Source organism: Hippocampus bargibanti, linkage group LG14 (assembly GCF_051943395.1).
Source record: "Hippocampus bargibanti isolate YZ-2025 linkage group LG14, ASM5194339v1, whole genome shotgun sequence".
Taxonomy (NCBI): domain Eukaryota; kingdom Metazoa; phylum Chordata; class Actinopteri; order Syngnathiformes; family Syngnathidae; genus Hippocampus; species Hippocampus bargibanti.
The window spans coordinates 15291643-15309587 of NC_142747.1; the positions used below are offsets into that span (position 1 = coordinate 15291643).

At 42.2% G+C, this 17945-nt stretch overlaps 1 protein-coding gene across 2 annotated transcripts in view; it reads left to right on the plus strand.

Moving 5' to 3' along the window:
- dscaml1 (DS cell adhesion molecule like 1) overlaps positions 1–17945 on the plus strand; it is a 112505-nt gene that overhangs the window by 63130 nt on the left and 31430 nt on the right. For both annotated transcript variants that reach the window (XM_089013919.1, XM_089013920.1), the window contains exons 4-13: positions 4843–4989; positions 5077–5355; positions 5992–6267; positions 6380–6679; positions 9348–9490; positions 9673–9802; positions 12771–13049; positions 13721–13849; positions 14356–14535; positions 16952–17157. In XM_089013919.1, the coding sequence (XP_088870045.1) occupies positions 4843–4989; positions 5077–5355; positions 5992–6267; positions 6380–6679; positions 9348–9490; positions 9673–9802; positions 12771–13049; positions 13721–13849; positions 14356–14535; positions 16952–17157 (2069 nt within the window). The remainder of the gene's footprint in view (positions 1–4842; positions 4990–5076; positions 5356–5991; positions 6268–6379; positions 6680–9347; positions 9491–9672; positions 9803–12770; positions 13050–13720; positions 13850–14355; positions 14536–16951; positions 17158–17945) is intronic.

The following is a 17945-nucleotide window of genomic DNA, read 5'->3' on the forward strand; positions in this document are numbered from 1 at the left end:
ATATTAGCACTTTGTTCCAGCTTTAGCTGTTGTTAAAGCGCTATAAACACCAATATGTATAATACATACATATTGGTGTATATAGCGCTTTAATTTTGTATTTTATTTGCATTGTATTTTGGACAGTCGCCCTCATTTCAAGCTCATATACCTCCAGACTCATAAAATTTAGGAATTAACTGTTTTTTTCTAATGAAAGAAGAGGGTCTAAGGTTTCTTACGCTGCATTGAATGTTTATGTCGTCCTCAAACTTAATATTCTTTGGTTCCTGGAATTCAAGTGACAATGACAAAAACCCCGGCACTGGAGTGGACACATTTTTGCACGTCTGGCAGTGAATGAGTTGATATACAGTCCTATTGACACCCCTGACTGTTCAGAAAAACGTGACTACGCATTTTTGACCTCGACTCGTCGTCCGTGCACCCTTGAAAATTTTAAACTTGGCATGCAAATATTTTTTATATTAATAGCCAAGGCAGAGAATGCTTTAAAGCCCTTGTGTGATCTCCAATCTGGGCCTACTAATCAATTATCGAGGGATTCAGCATTTTCTCTCCTCGACTTCGATGCCCGTCGCCATTATTTAAATTCTGTTTGTACCACTGATGAAGGGTACTCTGTCGCACACACCGCATCGCCGTGAACACGATACCCACATTGGCACACCGCAGTGCCCCCTACCCAGCTGTTGTCATGTGAGCGCGTGGGCCCTAGCAACAGCGAGCGAACGGTAGAAGAGGGGGAAACGCGATCCTGACGAAAGCAGGGATATGGGTAAAAGCAAGGGGGGGGGGGGGGGATTGTGATGAAGGAAAGCAGCAGGAAGGGAGTGGCTTGGGGGCCTTCGAGCATAAATAAGTGATGAGTCCAACAGTGTGAATTGCTGTTCGTTAGCATTGCTGCAGCGCCGCCTTCATTTGCATGGCAATTTACGCCATTTCCTCTCCCTTTTTTCCCTTGCTTCCCTTGCCCACCTTCACACGCCGTTTCATCTATTTTGGTCTTCTGTCCCTTGACTAGTTTGTATCCAAAAATAAATCTCTCTTTTCCTCTACATTTCCTCGGCTGCGGCAAGTGTGCTGACAATATTCATCGTGTCCTTTCATTCCCGCGAACATTTACGAATTCCACCTCCCGTCGCTCCCTCATCTTGGCAGTGACTCTGAAAATGGCAGATATAGTCATCTATATTTAGCATCACCTTTTCTCTCCCACCATTTTTTCTCTTCTTTCCATATCATTCATCTCACCTTGCTTATTTTATCGAAAAAAGGTTTCTCTGTCTCACTGGGAACTTGAAGAGAGACATGTCAATGCTTCAGGGCTCCCCAATCTATTTTTTCTTTCTTTAGTCTCCTCCCTTGCCTTTCCATCTCAGTATTTGCATGTGTGTTTGCGCATACAGTACATAAAGACGCACAAACATCCAGCGGGGGATTTTCCCTGCCCTCGTCTTGACTCACTACCTCGGGCCAATCAGCTGAACTCAAACTCCATTACTTGCATACTCTCCGACGAAAGAACAAATGAAAAGGGGGGAAAAGGCAGCCATTGGAAGCGGTTGAGAACAAAGAGGACAATTGAAGAGATATATTGAAGAAAAGATGAAAAAAATGACGAGTGGATGAGCAGTGGTGTAGTGGGGATTTTTTAAGTGGGTGTATGCGATTCTGGGATGTTTTATGTATACATAGCGAACATCAATCATAGGCTACCACACCAGTTGAACTAAAATTAAGTTTAATGTTTAACTACTCCAAAATAATCACAGGACAACATTATTAAGCATAACTCTCATTAGAACAATGATCAACAAACATTTCAATAACCTGAAGACAACACTGCCTTGAAAAAAACCCCAAAAAAAACAGTAACTATAGTTAAAAGTCGACCGAAATAAAAATGTAATGTGGTGTTGGGAGGAGTGGGTGAATGGCGTACCCCTGCGTACCACTCCCACTACACCCCTGAGTAGACGGTACGGGTCAGGAAATAAGGAGGATTTTAGGGCATGGAGGGATGACCCTGCAAACTGGATTTGATTAGATTAGATTAGATTAGATTAGCCTTGATTTGCCTCACAATGGATTGACGAAATACCCACCTATTTAAAATAGCATTCTTTATGTAGTTTTATCTCTTCTTATTATTTCTAATGTAATCTTTTAGTTTATTTATGTCCTTTTTTGTGATTGTAATGTGTCCTTGAGAGCTTTTAAAGCTGATAAATAAAATGGATTCTTCTTCTTCTTCTTCTTCTTCTTCTTCTTCTTCTTCTTCTTCTTCTTCTTCTTATTATTATTATTATTATTATTATTATTATTATTATTATTGTTGTTGTTGTTACTATTATTATTATTACTATTATTGTCTCACATCTCCTGTCCCACGTAAATCCACTTCAATTCCAAGCCGCGACAGTTCCACATACCCATCGGCGCTCTGCACTGAGCGCTCCTTTCTTAAGCCCCCTTCCACCACCGCCTTTCCCGAGGAAAAAATAATTAGAGGAAAGCAATCTCTGACGCATAGGCTTGTAAATATGCATTCAACAACAACAATAACAATCCTGGAGGCGTTGGCAGACTAGACGGGAATTGATTGCATCTCCCACTAGGTAATTTTTGCACGGGGAGATCAGACCAAGATGTGGAGGAATCACTTTTACTCGTATGATGATCTCTGGGCCGTGCACCACACTCTCAGCCTTCTTAAACACACACACACACACACACACACACACATTCACGTTTTTAATGCATCGTGGGGACGAGGTGCGCGAGGGCCGGGTAGCAAAAACGAGAGCATGCACATGCACACACACATGCGCGTTTTTATGCTTTCTGGGGACCACTTTTCGGATCATCACTTCTGGGAACCACCCTTTCTGAAACGTTTTTTTTATGTTTTCTTTATGGGGACCAAGTTTTTTGTCCCCATACGTCAAATGGTCCCCAGGACGTGACTGTGTAAACAGGTTTTTGTCCCCATAACTACATATAAACAAGAGCACATATACACACACACACACACACACACACACACACACACACACACACACACACACACACACACACACACACACACACACACACACACACAAACATCAATTATTAACACTTCCCTGGTCTCTTTTACATCTATTGCTCATTTATCTTTCTTTGCGGTGCATATCTCTCTGGATGGATGAGAGATCTTAAAAGCTCTCATGTGTTCAGCTAAGTGCTGTGGTCGGCTCTTTTACATTATTTCTTTTTGCTTCCGTTGTTTCTTTTGAAATCAGTGTGTCTTATTAGTTTATAGAGTCTTACAAAGGAGATGTTAGGATTAAAAATCCCCCAAGAACCAGAGTTAAGTATCCTTCACTCATGCAAAAAGTTGTTTTTCCTTTTCCTTTCCTTTTTTTCTGATGTAAAAAGCGAGTAACATATATCATGCAATTAATTAGTGTGTCTCATTGAGAGCAAATGGTGGTGGGCAGCTAGAGCGTTGCCATAGTGAGGATGTGAGTCATCCACCTCACAGCAATGCCACTCCCATGTGAGCGCTCGTATTACCTCTCATTATTATCAGTTGTCTGTACTTAAAAATAAAAGTCTGGTGTGGCGTATATTCTTCCTCTTCTTAATAAATATGGATAGTATGCAAATATATTTACATCATAATTAATAAGGTAAAAAGTAAATTGGCCGTGATCTGAAATCTTTAGTCCGTTGATAATTTTGGAGTGTGTTCGGGCAATGTTCTGTTCATTCATCTGGAGGAACACTTTTGAGGTCTTAGTTTTATGTTGTTGTACCTTAGGGATGGCCTGCTAGCGCTCAGATCCTTTTGTATTTTTTCTGAAAGTTTCCATAGTGTTGGGGTCATATTCTTGAAAATAAAAACATGGACATACCGAAGGAAGGGTGGGTTGGGGTAGTCAGCTCTTTTTAGAGCAGCATTAGATCTAGCTAGCTACCTATTAGCTATATGGCTATCTATCTAGCTTGCTATATATTATCTATATATTAGCTATGTAGCTAGCTAGCTTTCTATCTATTTTAGTGACTTCCAGGTTAGGTGAACGCTGGCGCGTGTGGCTGTCACTGCTCACCCACAGAAAAAACGTATCCTGTGACTGTAAAGTGACCTTGACAGTTTTGAAAGGCGCTTGTAAATGAAATGTATTATTATTGTTATTGTTATTGTTATTGTTATTGTTATTGTTATTTACATATATATACGTATTAGCGTGGTGCCTTTGTGCATTGACCTAATGTAAGGACGTACTGGGAAAAAGTCTTAATTTAGATTTTGTGAACCCGGTTAACCCGTGAAAAAATGAACTAATTGACTGCTATTCCCGAATTTATTCGGGAATTGAAAATATGCCATTATCGAATTAGTTCGGGTTTTGTTTTTTTCTTGCTTGGGTTCCGATAAAGTGCTGACCAGATCTCTGGCAATGTTTTTTTTCCTTCCACAAGGGGGGCAGCATTTTCCTTTTTCCATGTTAGCGCTTTGTTCCAGCTTCAGCTGTTGTTAAAACGCTACATGAACCAATATTGCATTGTGTTTTGGACAGCCGCCCTAATTTCAAGCTCATATAACTGCAGACCCATATAATTTAGGAATTAACTATTTTTTTCTGTTGAAAGAAGAGATTTCTAAGGTTTCCTACGTTGCATTGAATGTTTAAGTAGTCCTAAAACACAATATTCTGTGGGTCCTGGAATTCAAGTGACAATTACAAAAGCCCTGGCACTGCAGTAGACACATTTTTTGCACATGTCTGACAGTGAATGAGTTAAAGTATTTTTCTGACCACAACCTCTCCTTTTTCTTGTCTACCACAGGTAACCGTTTCTTCTTGACGTCATTTGGAGCTCTGTATATTTCAGCGGTGCAGAAGGAAGACGCTCTGTCCACCTATCGCTGTATCACAAAGCACAAGTACAGTGGTGAAACTCGGCAGAGCAATGGAGCCAGGCTCTCCGTTATGGGTATGTCATTTTTCGGCAGGCACATCTCGTGACCAATCAAAAAAACGAGCGCCTTGTATTCATTCCCCTTCTGCGTCACCCCTTCAGACCCTACGGAGTCCACCCCGTCAGTGCTGGACAGTTTCCAGTCCGGTGAGGTGAAGGTCGGACAAAGTGTGGAATTGCCCTGCATTGCATCCGGGTACCCAAACCCCACAATCAGATGGTTAAAGGATGGACGACCACTCCCGGCAGACTCCCGCTGGACACGCCGCACCACGGGCCTCACCATTTCAGACTTGAGGTTGGAAGACAGCGGTAACTACATCTGTGAGGTCACCAACAGCTTCGGCTCCAAGGAGGTGACAGGTCACCTGAACATCATAGGTGGGTAGTACTAACAGAGAAATTTAAAGGATCCTCACTTATCCACTTTGCACATTTGAATCCCTTTCTTGGTGACCAATCACAAAGCTTTGTATAATGATTGACAGTTACGCAGTCCAATAATTCCACATACCGTGACTGAAAAGGCGAAATATTAATTAATTAAAATAAAATAAAATAAATAAACAAAAATCAAACAAATAAAATAAAATAAAATAAAATAAAATAACACAATTTCAAATTTGCTCCACTTTTATGTTTTTGTAACATTCCTATTATTCATCGAATGGTTTGTTGAGTGCGTGAGTGACTCCACTACCGGCTGCTATTACCTATTTTAAAACCAGCAAAAATCTGCAGATTTTTTTTGAGGGCCGTTTTTTTTAAATACCTTTTTTCTACACATTTGAATCCAAGACAGACAAACACCAACCTAAATCAATTGTATTCTAGCAAAGATTTGTCTTTTTTTGTGAAGTTAAATGCTGAAGGACTAAATAATTTAAAACATACTGATTGCTGAAAACTTGCAGGGAGCCGTAAATAACTTGTTTTATTCATTCTATATCTCAGAAAGAAAAAAAGAACAAATCTGAATATTCTTTCTCTTACTCTTCATGCATCATCTATCATTAGAGCCACTACGGGTTACCTTGTCCCCAAAGAACCTCAAGACGGGCATCAGCAGCACAGTCATCCTGTCTTGCGCAGTCCAGGGTTCTCCTCACTATACCGTGTCATGGTACCGGAACACAGAACCCGTCCTACCTGACCAGCACTTCTCCATCCAAGGAGGTCACAATGAGACGTTGTTCATTTCGGCGGCGCAGAAAAGGCACTCCGGAGCCTACCAGTGCTTTGCCACGCGCAAGGCGCAGACGGCCCAAGATTTCTCCATTATTCTGCTGGAAGGTGAGATTCATCCAGAGCATAGATGCATGCAGATTTTGAGAAAAAGACGCATGTCGCAAGACTTTTATTTTGATAGTTTGGGGTGAGTGATGTATCCATCGATTTCCCTCAGATGGCACCCCACGTATTGTGGCCTCCTTCAGCGAGAAGGTGGTAGTCCCTGGTGAGCCGTTTTCCCTGATGTGCACCGCCAAAGGAGCGCCTCCGCCGACTATCACCTGGACCCTGGATGACGAACCGGTGGCCCGAGACCTGTCCCGAGTGCGAGCCAGTCAGTACACGCACTCCGACGGGAACACCGTGAGCTACGTCAACGTCAGCAACCCCCAGATTCGCGACGGAGGATTGTATCGGTGCGCCGCACGAAACTCGGCCGGTAGCGCCGAGTACCAAGCGCGCATAAACGTAAGAGGTGCCTGTCTACTTTTCAATATCAGTCATACTCAAGGCTTTACACAGCCTTAACCCTTCCATCTCCCCGACCCATACCATGTCCTCGACCCTACAACTTCTTTACCCTCTCTCTTTACCCTATGTGTTTTCTCACTGTTCCTCTTGTCTCAAGTAATCTTTTAATTACTAAAATGTTACTTCTTCAAGTTTGTTCCTAGAAGATTAAACCATTGGTTCAACTTGTGATTACCATGCTTTCGTGCAAAAGTGTCAAAAGTCAAGGCACAGGGGCCTAATTTGGTCCACCACTTTGTTTTATTCGGCAAATTAACTCATTCACTGCCATTCACAAATGTATTCGAGAATTAAACATATGACAGAGGGACAAAAACCACAATAACAGTCATCGTTATTTACTGCAAATTTGAAAACTAGTTATTCATTAATTTGTTGTGCACTCTATATGTAATACAGTAAAGTCTCGTTATATCGATATCGGTTATATCGATAATACTGCTTATTATGATACTATTTCTATGAACGCAAGGAGAAAATTTACATGCCGCATGATCGTATATATCGATAGTCCGGTTATATCGATGTTTTTTCCGACTCCCGAGAATATCGATATAACGAGACTTTACTGTATGTGGAGAGGATTAAACATTCTAGTGGCTTCCCCAAATTCATAATATCCCCCGTGAGGAAATCGTAAATCGGTAAAAAATCATTATTATTCTAAGATGGGTGGAGTGTAGCAAAGTAGATGGACAGGATGTGAGGAGTGTGTGGATCCAGTGATGATAAATCCTGGTGACAGGGACCGGTCCTGTCAAGATGATGACTGACCCTGATGGACACGTCTACGACGTCGTCTACACGTCTCGCTCTCGATCTGCTGTACTCTCTTTCCCACCCGTGCTTTTCTCCATTCTATTGTGAAATGCTCTGTTATGACAGGAGAGATTTATTCAAAGTGACGTGCCATAATAATCACTGCAGTGACAAAGTGTAGCATTTCCAGAGCACTTCAGCACCACGAGCAACAAAAATCTGACAGACACATGGCATGGACCTACCGAAAAGAAGAGTACTACTTATCCACTCAGAGAAATGGGATTCACTCAACTTATCCCAGTCAGGGGCCCAACAACTGTAGTAATTGTCGAGAATACACGTGGATATACTGTATATCGATGTGTGTTTTTTTCCGAGAGTGCGTCTGTGCTGTGGCGCTCGCGAGACGGTGCTGCTGAATAATACATCTTTAGCTCGTCAAAGCTGCAACTCCAAAGCTCGGCACACACTGAGAAATAGAGGGGAAAGAGTTAGCTGGGGGCGAGGCCGGGTGGGGTGGGGTATAAGAGAGGTGGGAAGAAAGGCAAATACACACATGTAACTAAGACGAAATGGAAGAAGGAAAGGTCAACCAACAGGTGAAGGATGATTGAGAGGTTGTCCTCTACTGAAACCCATTTCTCTCTCTCTCTCTCTCTGGTTTGTTGTAGTCTGTTTATCTTTGTCTCATTGTTGGAATTATTGGCCATAGCTAATATATTAGGTCAAAACCATATCCCGGCCATAGCTCTCAGTGCATTTGTAATTTGATCCAAGTACATGGAATTCAAATCTCGACCACAACAAGCTTTGAGTGACGTTTGCTTCATGTACTTTTCGGGCACTGATTCCCAACCTCTTTATACACCTCTGAAACTGTAACAAAGCGCTAACATGGACAAAAGGCAAATGCTTCCCTCCCGTGGAAGGGAAAACATTGCACACATAGAGATCTGACCAGCGCTTTATCGGCACGATAATTGGCAGACCGATAAGTTATGCCTCAATTCAGGCTGGTATAGTACAGTTAACTCATTCGCTGTCATTCCCGAATTTATTCAGGAATTGAAACGTGTGATGTGAAGCGCCATTCCTGATTTTGTTCGGGTATTGGTTTTTCTTGCAGTGGGTGCCGATAAAGCACTGGTCAGACCTCTGACAAAGTTTTTCCCTTCCATGAGGGGACAGCATTTGATTTTGTCTGTTAGCTCTTTGATTACAGCTTCAGCTGTTGTTAAAGCACTATATAAATCAATATGTATGTATTGGATTGGATTTTGTACAGCCGCCCCCATTTCAAGCTCAGATGACTCCAAACCCATATAACTTAGGAATTAACTAATTTTGTCTGATGAAAGAAGAGAGTCTAATGCTGTATTTAGTGTTTATGTAGTCCTGAAACTCAATATCCTGCAATTTGAGTGAAAATGACAAAAACCCAGGCACTGGAGTTTACATATATTTGCACATTGGCACCTAATATCATCAAATAATCTTTATTGTCCATCAGTGTGATTTTGTGTCAATAGTTGTTTACTACCCGCAAACAAATAAGGAAAAGTATGATAGAAAACTGAAAGTTGGATGTTAGCGCTTAAAATAAATGCTATTAGTTTAATCATCTGGAGTCACCAAGACTGAGTCAAGATTATTCCAACTTCTCTTTCTCTTCTTGTCCTGCTTGTGCCTCCCTTACCCACAACCCAACCACCCCCACCCACCTGGAACTCCTTCCCTCCAAAAATTCCACAGCGAGGTTAGACGCTATCAACTAATGAAGTTGTTTTCTTCTCTTTATTTCCCTCTTTCTCTATGTCTATCTCCTTGGTCTTCTCTTGTCTGTTCATCAGGCAATCCAAGGATACGACCGATGAAGAACATCACGGCTGTGGCAGGACGTAGTTCTTTTGTAAACTGTCGAGTGATCGGGTACCCATATTACTCCATCAACTGGTACAAGGAGGGGCTTCTGCTACCTGACAACCATCGTCAGGTGAAGTCAGACACATTTAATTCAATAAAAGCAAAAATAGTGAAATTAGTAGACTCATTGACATTAGTGCCTGTCACCCAAAAAATGTACTGCCTCAAGTTATTATAGATACACTCGATTAGAAACGAAAATGAAAGTTTTGGCTGTTTGGCTCTGACTGACCATTATGTAATGATTTGCAGGTGGTTTTTGAAAACGGTACCCTGAAGCTTACAGATGTCCAGAAGGGGATGGATGAGGGGGCGTACATTTGTAGTGTGCTCATACAACTTCAGCTGTTCATCAAGCAGACTGTATACGTCACAGTCAAAGGTAAGCCATGTCCTTCTGTTCTGAGACAAAAGTACATGATTGTTCTCACAGACATCTATTCAAAAATGTTATGACATATAACAAAATCAACACATTATTTCTTTTTCACCCATTCCCTGCCAGATGTGCAAAAATGTGTCCACTCCAGTGCCATGGTTTTTGTCATTGTCATTCAAATTCCAGGACCCAAAGAATATTGAGTTTTAGTACTACAAAAACATTCAATACAGCGTTAGAAACTGCATAAGGCTCTCTTCTTTCATCGTGAAAAGAGTTAATTCCTAAATTATATGAGCCTGGAGTTATATGAACTTGAATTTAGGGTGTCTATCCAAAATACCATGCAATACATACATATTGGTTTATATAGTGCTTTAACAGCTGAAGCTTGAACAGAGCACTACCATAGAAAAAAGGGCAATGCTCCCCCCTTTGGAAAAGAAAAACATTACCTTGGGCCAGCATTTAATCGGCACCCAAGCATGAAAAAAACAAAACCCAAACAAAATCGGAAATGGCACTTTACGTCGAATTTTCTATTCCCAAATAAATTCGTGAATGAGTTAAAATCTACTAGCATTCAACATTGATATTTTTACTGCACTGCACATAGTTGTATGTAAATCTGTTTAAATCCTTCAATAATCCATCAAGCCCAGGAATGTCAAATGTAAATGTTGGATTCTGTCTTGTGTGTCTCTCAATCAATTGATCTTTAAATCTATTTATGCAATACAAAACATAAAACCAGACATCATATTTTCTGAAAAATTAAAAATAACAGGGCCTTGGCACAGTAGGGTTGACTCGGATTTTGTAACTTAAATCACATGACAATTTTTTGAAGAAATACCCATTCAATTCAATGAAAAGATATCATTTGAGTTACTACTTACACTCATAATCAGTCATAAAGCACCACTGAGGTATTTCAGTCTATGATTGGCTGACAACTGGGAAAGGCTCCAGCACTCCTGCAAACCATTGTTGAGGATAAGCAATTCAGAAGATAGCTACATGGATGTATTGATGGTTTTCCAGTGTTAGAAAACGTTTCTAATTTTGCTTCTCTACTATTCAATAAACTTTCTTGCTCATGAAAGGAAAAAAACATATGATTAATGAACAATGTGACTGTCGACCAGAAAGGTTGTGAGTAAAGCAGGAAGAGAACAAAGCATGTATGCATTGCTTCTTAATAACCCCTGATTAAGGGGCGGAGTGGACTTGTGCATCCACTCAGCAATTAAAGGGAGCCCGAATGTTTTTGAATAAGATCTGCACGAGAGCATGCCGAGCACATGTGTTTACATACGTGGTGAATATGTTTGGACCCTACTCGTCACCTTGCGTGTTTATTCACTTTGCCCTACGCAGCATCCGCATTGTTGTGCGTTTGGACCCTCTCGGCTGTGTTGAAAAACAGCGCATTTGTCTCCGTGTGGTTTTCAATGACGTGTGAATGTGTGCTCGTCATGTCTCTGATTTAATTAGATGAATTTTAATGAGGTCCAGATTAAATCCCCCAGATGTCTCCGCTGTAACCCCCAACGCCCGCCACCCTCCCCAACTCTGAATCATTACCATCGGTTTCCATAGCAACACCATTCTCCCCCTGTGGATGAGGTCCTAATTAGAGCAGCTATTATGAGTTGGCTTTATCAGGGCAGGGCGTGTTGGAGTGGAGAGGTTGGCGGGGGGCACGGAGCACACTGGCTAGCGGGTGTAAGTAGGCAAGCAAAAATGGTTCTGAATACGGACGGTCCTCACCTTACGAACGAGATATGTTCTGAGCGGTCGTTCATAAGGCGAATTTGATCCTAAGTTGCTTCAGTGCTATATTGTGTATGGAATTTATGTTTAAATCACACACTGAATGGGGAAGTATAAAACAGTACTGCAGTATGACGACATATATCCTTGGGTCTTCAGTAAGCCATTACTGAAGCTGCTGGCACGTCATTACTGCATGAATGACGTGCCAGCAGCCATTACATTTTGTTATGCATCGCATACTCCTGGAGCGTCTACTCTTCTGGGAAGAGGGATTTAGTTCCCGCCCACATACTCTACGCAGCCAATCTTAAACGAGCATGGTGGATCGTGGCCTGAAGTCATTGGCAACACTTCAGCATAGCTGGGCGTTGATTGGTCAGCCTTGGTGTCCGTCGTGTAAACATCCAGCCCTTGAAACCTCGAATGTGTCTGTGTGCGTGTGTGTGCCTGAACCGCAGTACACAACCAATTGCAAGAGAGCTCGGCCGAAAAAAGGCGGGCGATACAAAATCTAACTTACTGCATCTCTGTCCAAACATTTTTCGACATACTGTACCGTTTGTATGTACTGTAACGTCGTAACTCGAATGTTTGTAAATTGGGGGGCGTCTGTACTTGCAAGTAGCTGGGGGTGACATTAGTTGAGGTGAATTTATTAACGATGATTTTTTTTGTCTTCTCTTTCCCTCCTCTGCTTCATTCTCATGCAATGTCATTTCCACTTACCCAACAAACACACACCATGTCCCTTCAATGCCCTCACATCTGCAAATCGACACATCTCCCCCGTATTCTGCCTTCACGTCGTCTCTCTATACTTCATCTTTCATTTATTCATATCTGACTTTGAATCTCCGTTTTCACCTTTTATTCACCCCGCTCATTCAAACAACCATCAAAACGGTTGATCCTCTACTTCCCTTTATTTCCATGACTCTGTTTGCCCATTACCTGTCACTCTCCTGCCCTGTATTTCCCCCTATTGCCCGTCCTTGTGTTGTCTCAACGTCACTCATTTTTCACCACGCGCTGCCATCATAATTATACGTCATGTCACTCCTTCTTTTCCTTCCTTCCTTCCTTACTTCCTTACTTCCTTCCTTCCTTCCTTTCCTTACTTCCTTACTTCCTTTCCTTCCTTCCTTGAACCTCTAACCCCCTCCTTGCATTCAATCACTATCATCCCACCCAGTTCCTCCATTGATCCAACCATTTGACTTTCCGTCGACCTCCATCGGCAAGCTGATGTACATCGCTTGCGTGGTGGCGTCCGGAGATATGCCGATCCGCATCACGTGGCGCAAGGATGGCCAGGAGATTGTGCCTTCGTCAGGCATCACCATAGACACCAAGGAGTTCATGAGCTCCCTGCAGATCTCAAAGGTGTCGCTGAAGCACAACGGCAACTACACCTGCATCGCCAGCAACGATGCCGCCACCGTGAGCACTGAGAGGCAGCTGACTGTCACAGGTGAGGAAGAAATCACAAGCGGAGTCAAGGATAATCATCAAAGTTTGGATCAATATTTCCAGATACTCCCACCAACTAGAATTACTCCTCTGCCCAGAAAAGCAGGCAGACATATTGAGATAAATTGAAGCCATATCTCCCAATATGTCTGTCTAGGCTCTCAGTCGTACAGGAGTGGTCCATCGAGGAAAAGGTTTCTTCAGCCATCATCTGTACTTCTTTGAAGGTGTTGGACACTTTGCTCCTCATCCGAAGAACTTTGTCAGCCAAGCGAAGTTGCGCCTAAGGTTTAATTTAGACCGTGCTTACAACAGACTTCTTTGGTCATTACCACATAGGCTTAGGCATGCTAGTGAAATGCTTCCGGAGCTAATGAGGCAATCAGAAAGAACAAAAGAGGTAATCAGATTGGCTTCAGTAGTCTACTGCTCCCCCAACCTTAGAGCAGGGACCTAGCAGAGCAGAGGTCTGGCACCGCCACCTCTGTCATTTAAAGATATATATGGGGCTAGAATTACCAGCACAACTTTAGTTAGCTGACAACGCTTTTCGGATGAGGAGCGAAAGGTCTGACACCTTCAAAGAAGTACAGCTGACGGTTGAAGAAACCTTTTCCTCATATCTCCCAGTCCTATTTAAAATCAATTATTATCAACATTTATTTCCCGCAGTGCCTCCCCGTTTTGTGGTGCAGCCCAACAACCAAGACGGGATCTACGGGAAATCGGGTATCCTAAACTGTTCCGTTGATGGATACCCACCTCCGAAAGTCATGTGGAAGCACGGCAAAAGTGCACTAGGTAGAAAATCACTTTCCTAATGTTCTTTTGCAACCAACATCCAAATTGTGAGACACACTTGCAATTATTTTATAAAATTAACTGAATTTTCTGGTGTATAAGGCGCACCCCCAATGAATGCTGCATTTTCAAACTGTTTCCATATATAAGGCCCATCGGACTATAAGGTGCTCCTTCAATAAATGAAAAATGTTTTCCAAAAATAATATATAAATATATCAAAGTTTATTAATATATAAAAGTTTTCCAAATATAAGGCACACCACATTATAAGGCGCTTGAGGCTGGGGTTACAATCCACTTCTTCTTCAGGGGGAAATGGGGTCTGTGGTTGCTGACAGTAGTTGCATATAGTCACAAATAAGGCACATCGGTGTATAAGGCGCACGCAGTCAATCGCCTTGTGCTTATAACGCCTGTAAGCCATTTTGAGATGGTTCTACTGTTGGGAGATCCCCAACGTTTTAACCTGTATCCATTTCTCTATCGTCTGTATTTTGGCTCAGCGGGTATTGGGAACCCACAGCAGTACCACCCCGTGCCTCTGACGGGCCGAATACAGATCATGAACAACGGCTCGCTGCTCATCCGTCACGTCCTGGAGGAGGATCGTGGCTTTTATCTGTGTCAGGCCTCCAACGGAGTGGGCTCCGATATCAGCAAGAGCATGGCGCTCACTGTTAAAAGTAAGTATATCAATAATTATTGCTCATAGTAAATTACTACAAAAGTATCCAAAGAAGACGATACGCAACCCCATGCTGTTGTTAAAAATACTCTGCTTCACCTTATAGGCTACAATTTGTTTAATAGCCATAAATTTACCAATAATTGGCCAGACGCAGGTTGCTAGTCTTTTGAAGTATTAAATCCAAGCTACTTCAGGGATATAAGCTTTGACTTTTAAGACAAATTTCAAATTTGTTTATCGCCACTCCCTGTTGATGAACACGCAGCGGCTCCCCTCTCCCGGCAAATTGGCGTTTTCATGTTTATGTTTGTTAAAGTAATTATAAGTGCCTTGCATGCTGGGTCCGAGCGGACAGTAATTTCATCTGTGCTGTATGTCATGCATATTAGCATATTTGACAATAAAGCTGACTTTGACTTTGACTTTTGATGTTTTACTCTCACACGAAGCACTTAAAATGAGCATAGTTTTTGCTTTAGATACCGCATTTATGTTCAGTGCTAACAAACATTGCAAAATCCACAAAACAGGCTAAAAACTGCATTGGTGTTCCAGTATTACAATCCTCTCAGGCTGGGGTGTCTGGGTGTTCATTGTTTGTCGTTGGCCACTTTGGTGTTACGGCTCCCCTCGGCGGGCCAATGCACAATCTCAATTATTCTTTATCTGTGACAATTTGACATATTGGTACACATTTCAGCTATGATTGTGTTAGTTAACACACTTGATTTGCACCCATGGGCCACATAAAATGACAAGTGGGGCCGAATCTGGAACTTTGACACCTGTGCTCTAAGGTGACACATCACACCACAATACTCACTGGCATATATTCTTTATCATCAGCGAAAATTGTGTTGTGGTTTATCATGTGGTTTATTGTTGTGGTTTATCACAAACTTACAACCGGCTCCGATGTGCATTACCAGAGGTCATGACCAGTGCTTTATCCACACCTAAGCATGAAAAAACGCAACCCAAAGAAATTCGGGAATGGCGCTCTACGTCATATTTTTGCCTTTGTTGCCCTTTTGCTTTTATGTTGGCTATTCGCATCTTACTTTCTTCACGAAATGTATTATTATTATTATTATTATTATTATTATTATTATTATTATATTATTATTATTATTATTATTATTATTATTATTATTATTATTATTATTATTAGTTGTTGTAGTAGCTATTAGCTACCTATTAGCTTGCTAGCTAGCTAGCTTTCTCTCTATTTGAGTTACTTCCGGGTTGAGTGAACACTGGCGCGTGTGGCTGGTACTGCACCCACAGACACAAAACACAAAACGTATCCTGTGACTAAAGTGACCTTGAGAGTTTTGAAAGGCGCTTATAAATGAAATGTATTATTAAATAAATCCGGAATAAATTCGTGAATGGCAGTAAATGAATTTTAATGATGTCATAATTGCATTTTTGCATAAACATGGACATTGATTGTGTAATGGACATTTGGTTCCTCAATATATATTTGAATTTATAGTGAGGCCTGTATAGATGAGACAAAGACCTCCGAAGGAGCCTGCGAACGTCCACTAATTCAAATCCCGATATGTGTGCATACAGTATGTTTCTATTGAATAGGTTGTGAGAATGTCGAGCAATAAGCGATTGATTCCCCGAGCCCAGGGGATCTGTCTGCAGACAATCAAAAAAACACTTTGAGCTTAATCATTGTCTGCAATCAATCGCCGTGGCCTGCCCGCGCTGTCAATAATGGACCGCGTGATGATAAGGCACGGGAGGGAGTGCACGAGGATAACGCGCACACTGACCGCGAGCCCAAGTGAACAGTGGAGTGATATTAGCTTTATCACACTGGATGATGACCTTACCTGACAGCCGCATCTGCAAAAGAGATGTTAATGGCTCGTTTCTGGCACGTTTGACACTATCTCATGCTGACATCGGTGTACAAATACCCTCAACATCAAGGGGTCACTCCATGCCCCTGCACACTCCACCCCCACCTTAGGGTATTAGTGTTATTGATTGAATCGTTCCTCTCCTCTGCCTTCCTCAATTTTGTCTATTTGGTTCAGCGGCGAGAGAGGAAAACGAGGCGAGGGTGAGATGAATAAGTGATGAAAACAAAACAGCGAAGCCTTCCTCCTCGGGTCGATAGCGCACGGGCGGGAAGATTGAGTGCGGGAATGATTTTGTGTACAGAGGAAGGCAAAGTGTATCGCTTTTGCCTCTTCATTCACCTAGACCTCAATGTTAACTATCGGAGAATGAGAGGAGAGCTTTATTGACTTTACCTCATTGACCATTGCTCTTCACGGCTGCCACTTGGCCGCACTCAACTCCATCTTTTTAACGGCTCGTTCTCCTTCCCTCGCCCTCTTTTTAAACCCTGCTTATTATCCACTCATTTTCGTGTCTGTCCGTCACAGTCCCAGCCATGATCACAAGTCACCCCAACACTACTATGGCCACGAAGGGTCACGTTAAGGAGCTGAACTGCACAGCCCGAGGAGAATGGCCCATCATCATTCGTTGGGAGAGAGGTGATACGGTCATCGACCCTGACCGCAACCCCCGTTACTCTATTACCACTAGCCCCAATGAGAAGACGGATGAGGTGTTGTCTACTCTCAAGGTAAGAAACACTTTAGGCCTTGCAGAGCACTCAACAGATGAAAGCGGACAGCGGTGACTTTATGACTCTCGCTTGACAAATTGTTGCACTTTGTTTTCCACGAGTCAGGGTGCAGAAACCACACACTGTCAATTTCACTGTTTTCTTGAAGTAGGAGAATCTATTTTTCAAAATGACACGTATTCGCAATTCCCTTCACAATTGCGTGTGCATACTGTTGCCGGGCTGATGTACCAAAGAAAGAAATGAATTGCCAAATATAACTAAAGGACTTAAAACACCCCGGCAGTCTTCAAATATTCCTGTGAGTGTCCTCCCAAGAGGCTGTGAGCAGGATATGGACGACATCAAACGACTGATTGGATGCTTTTTAAGTGTGAGGCAATGACATTGCTGCTTTCGACATCACCGCTATGTATAGTGAGCACTAAATTGCGTCTTCGCTCTGACGGATTGTGGCGATCTCGGATTGCGATCGTTTACCAGGATCGCTAATGTCCGTGCACCACAGACAGTGTGTGCTTTAGGCAAAAGGTGTAAAACAAGTGGATTTAAGTCATTTACTGCCATCCCTGAATTTACTCAGGAATTGAAAATATGCCATGGAGCGCCATTCACGAATTAATTTGGGTTTTGTTTTTCATGCTTGGGTGCCGATTAAGCGGTGGCCAGATCTCTGGCTATGTTTTTTCCCTTCCACAAGGGGGCATCTTTTCCCTTTTTCCACTTTAGCACTTTATTCCAGCTTCAGCTGTTGTTAAAGCGCTATATAAACCAATACGTATGTA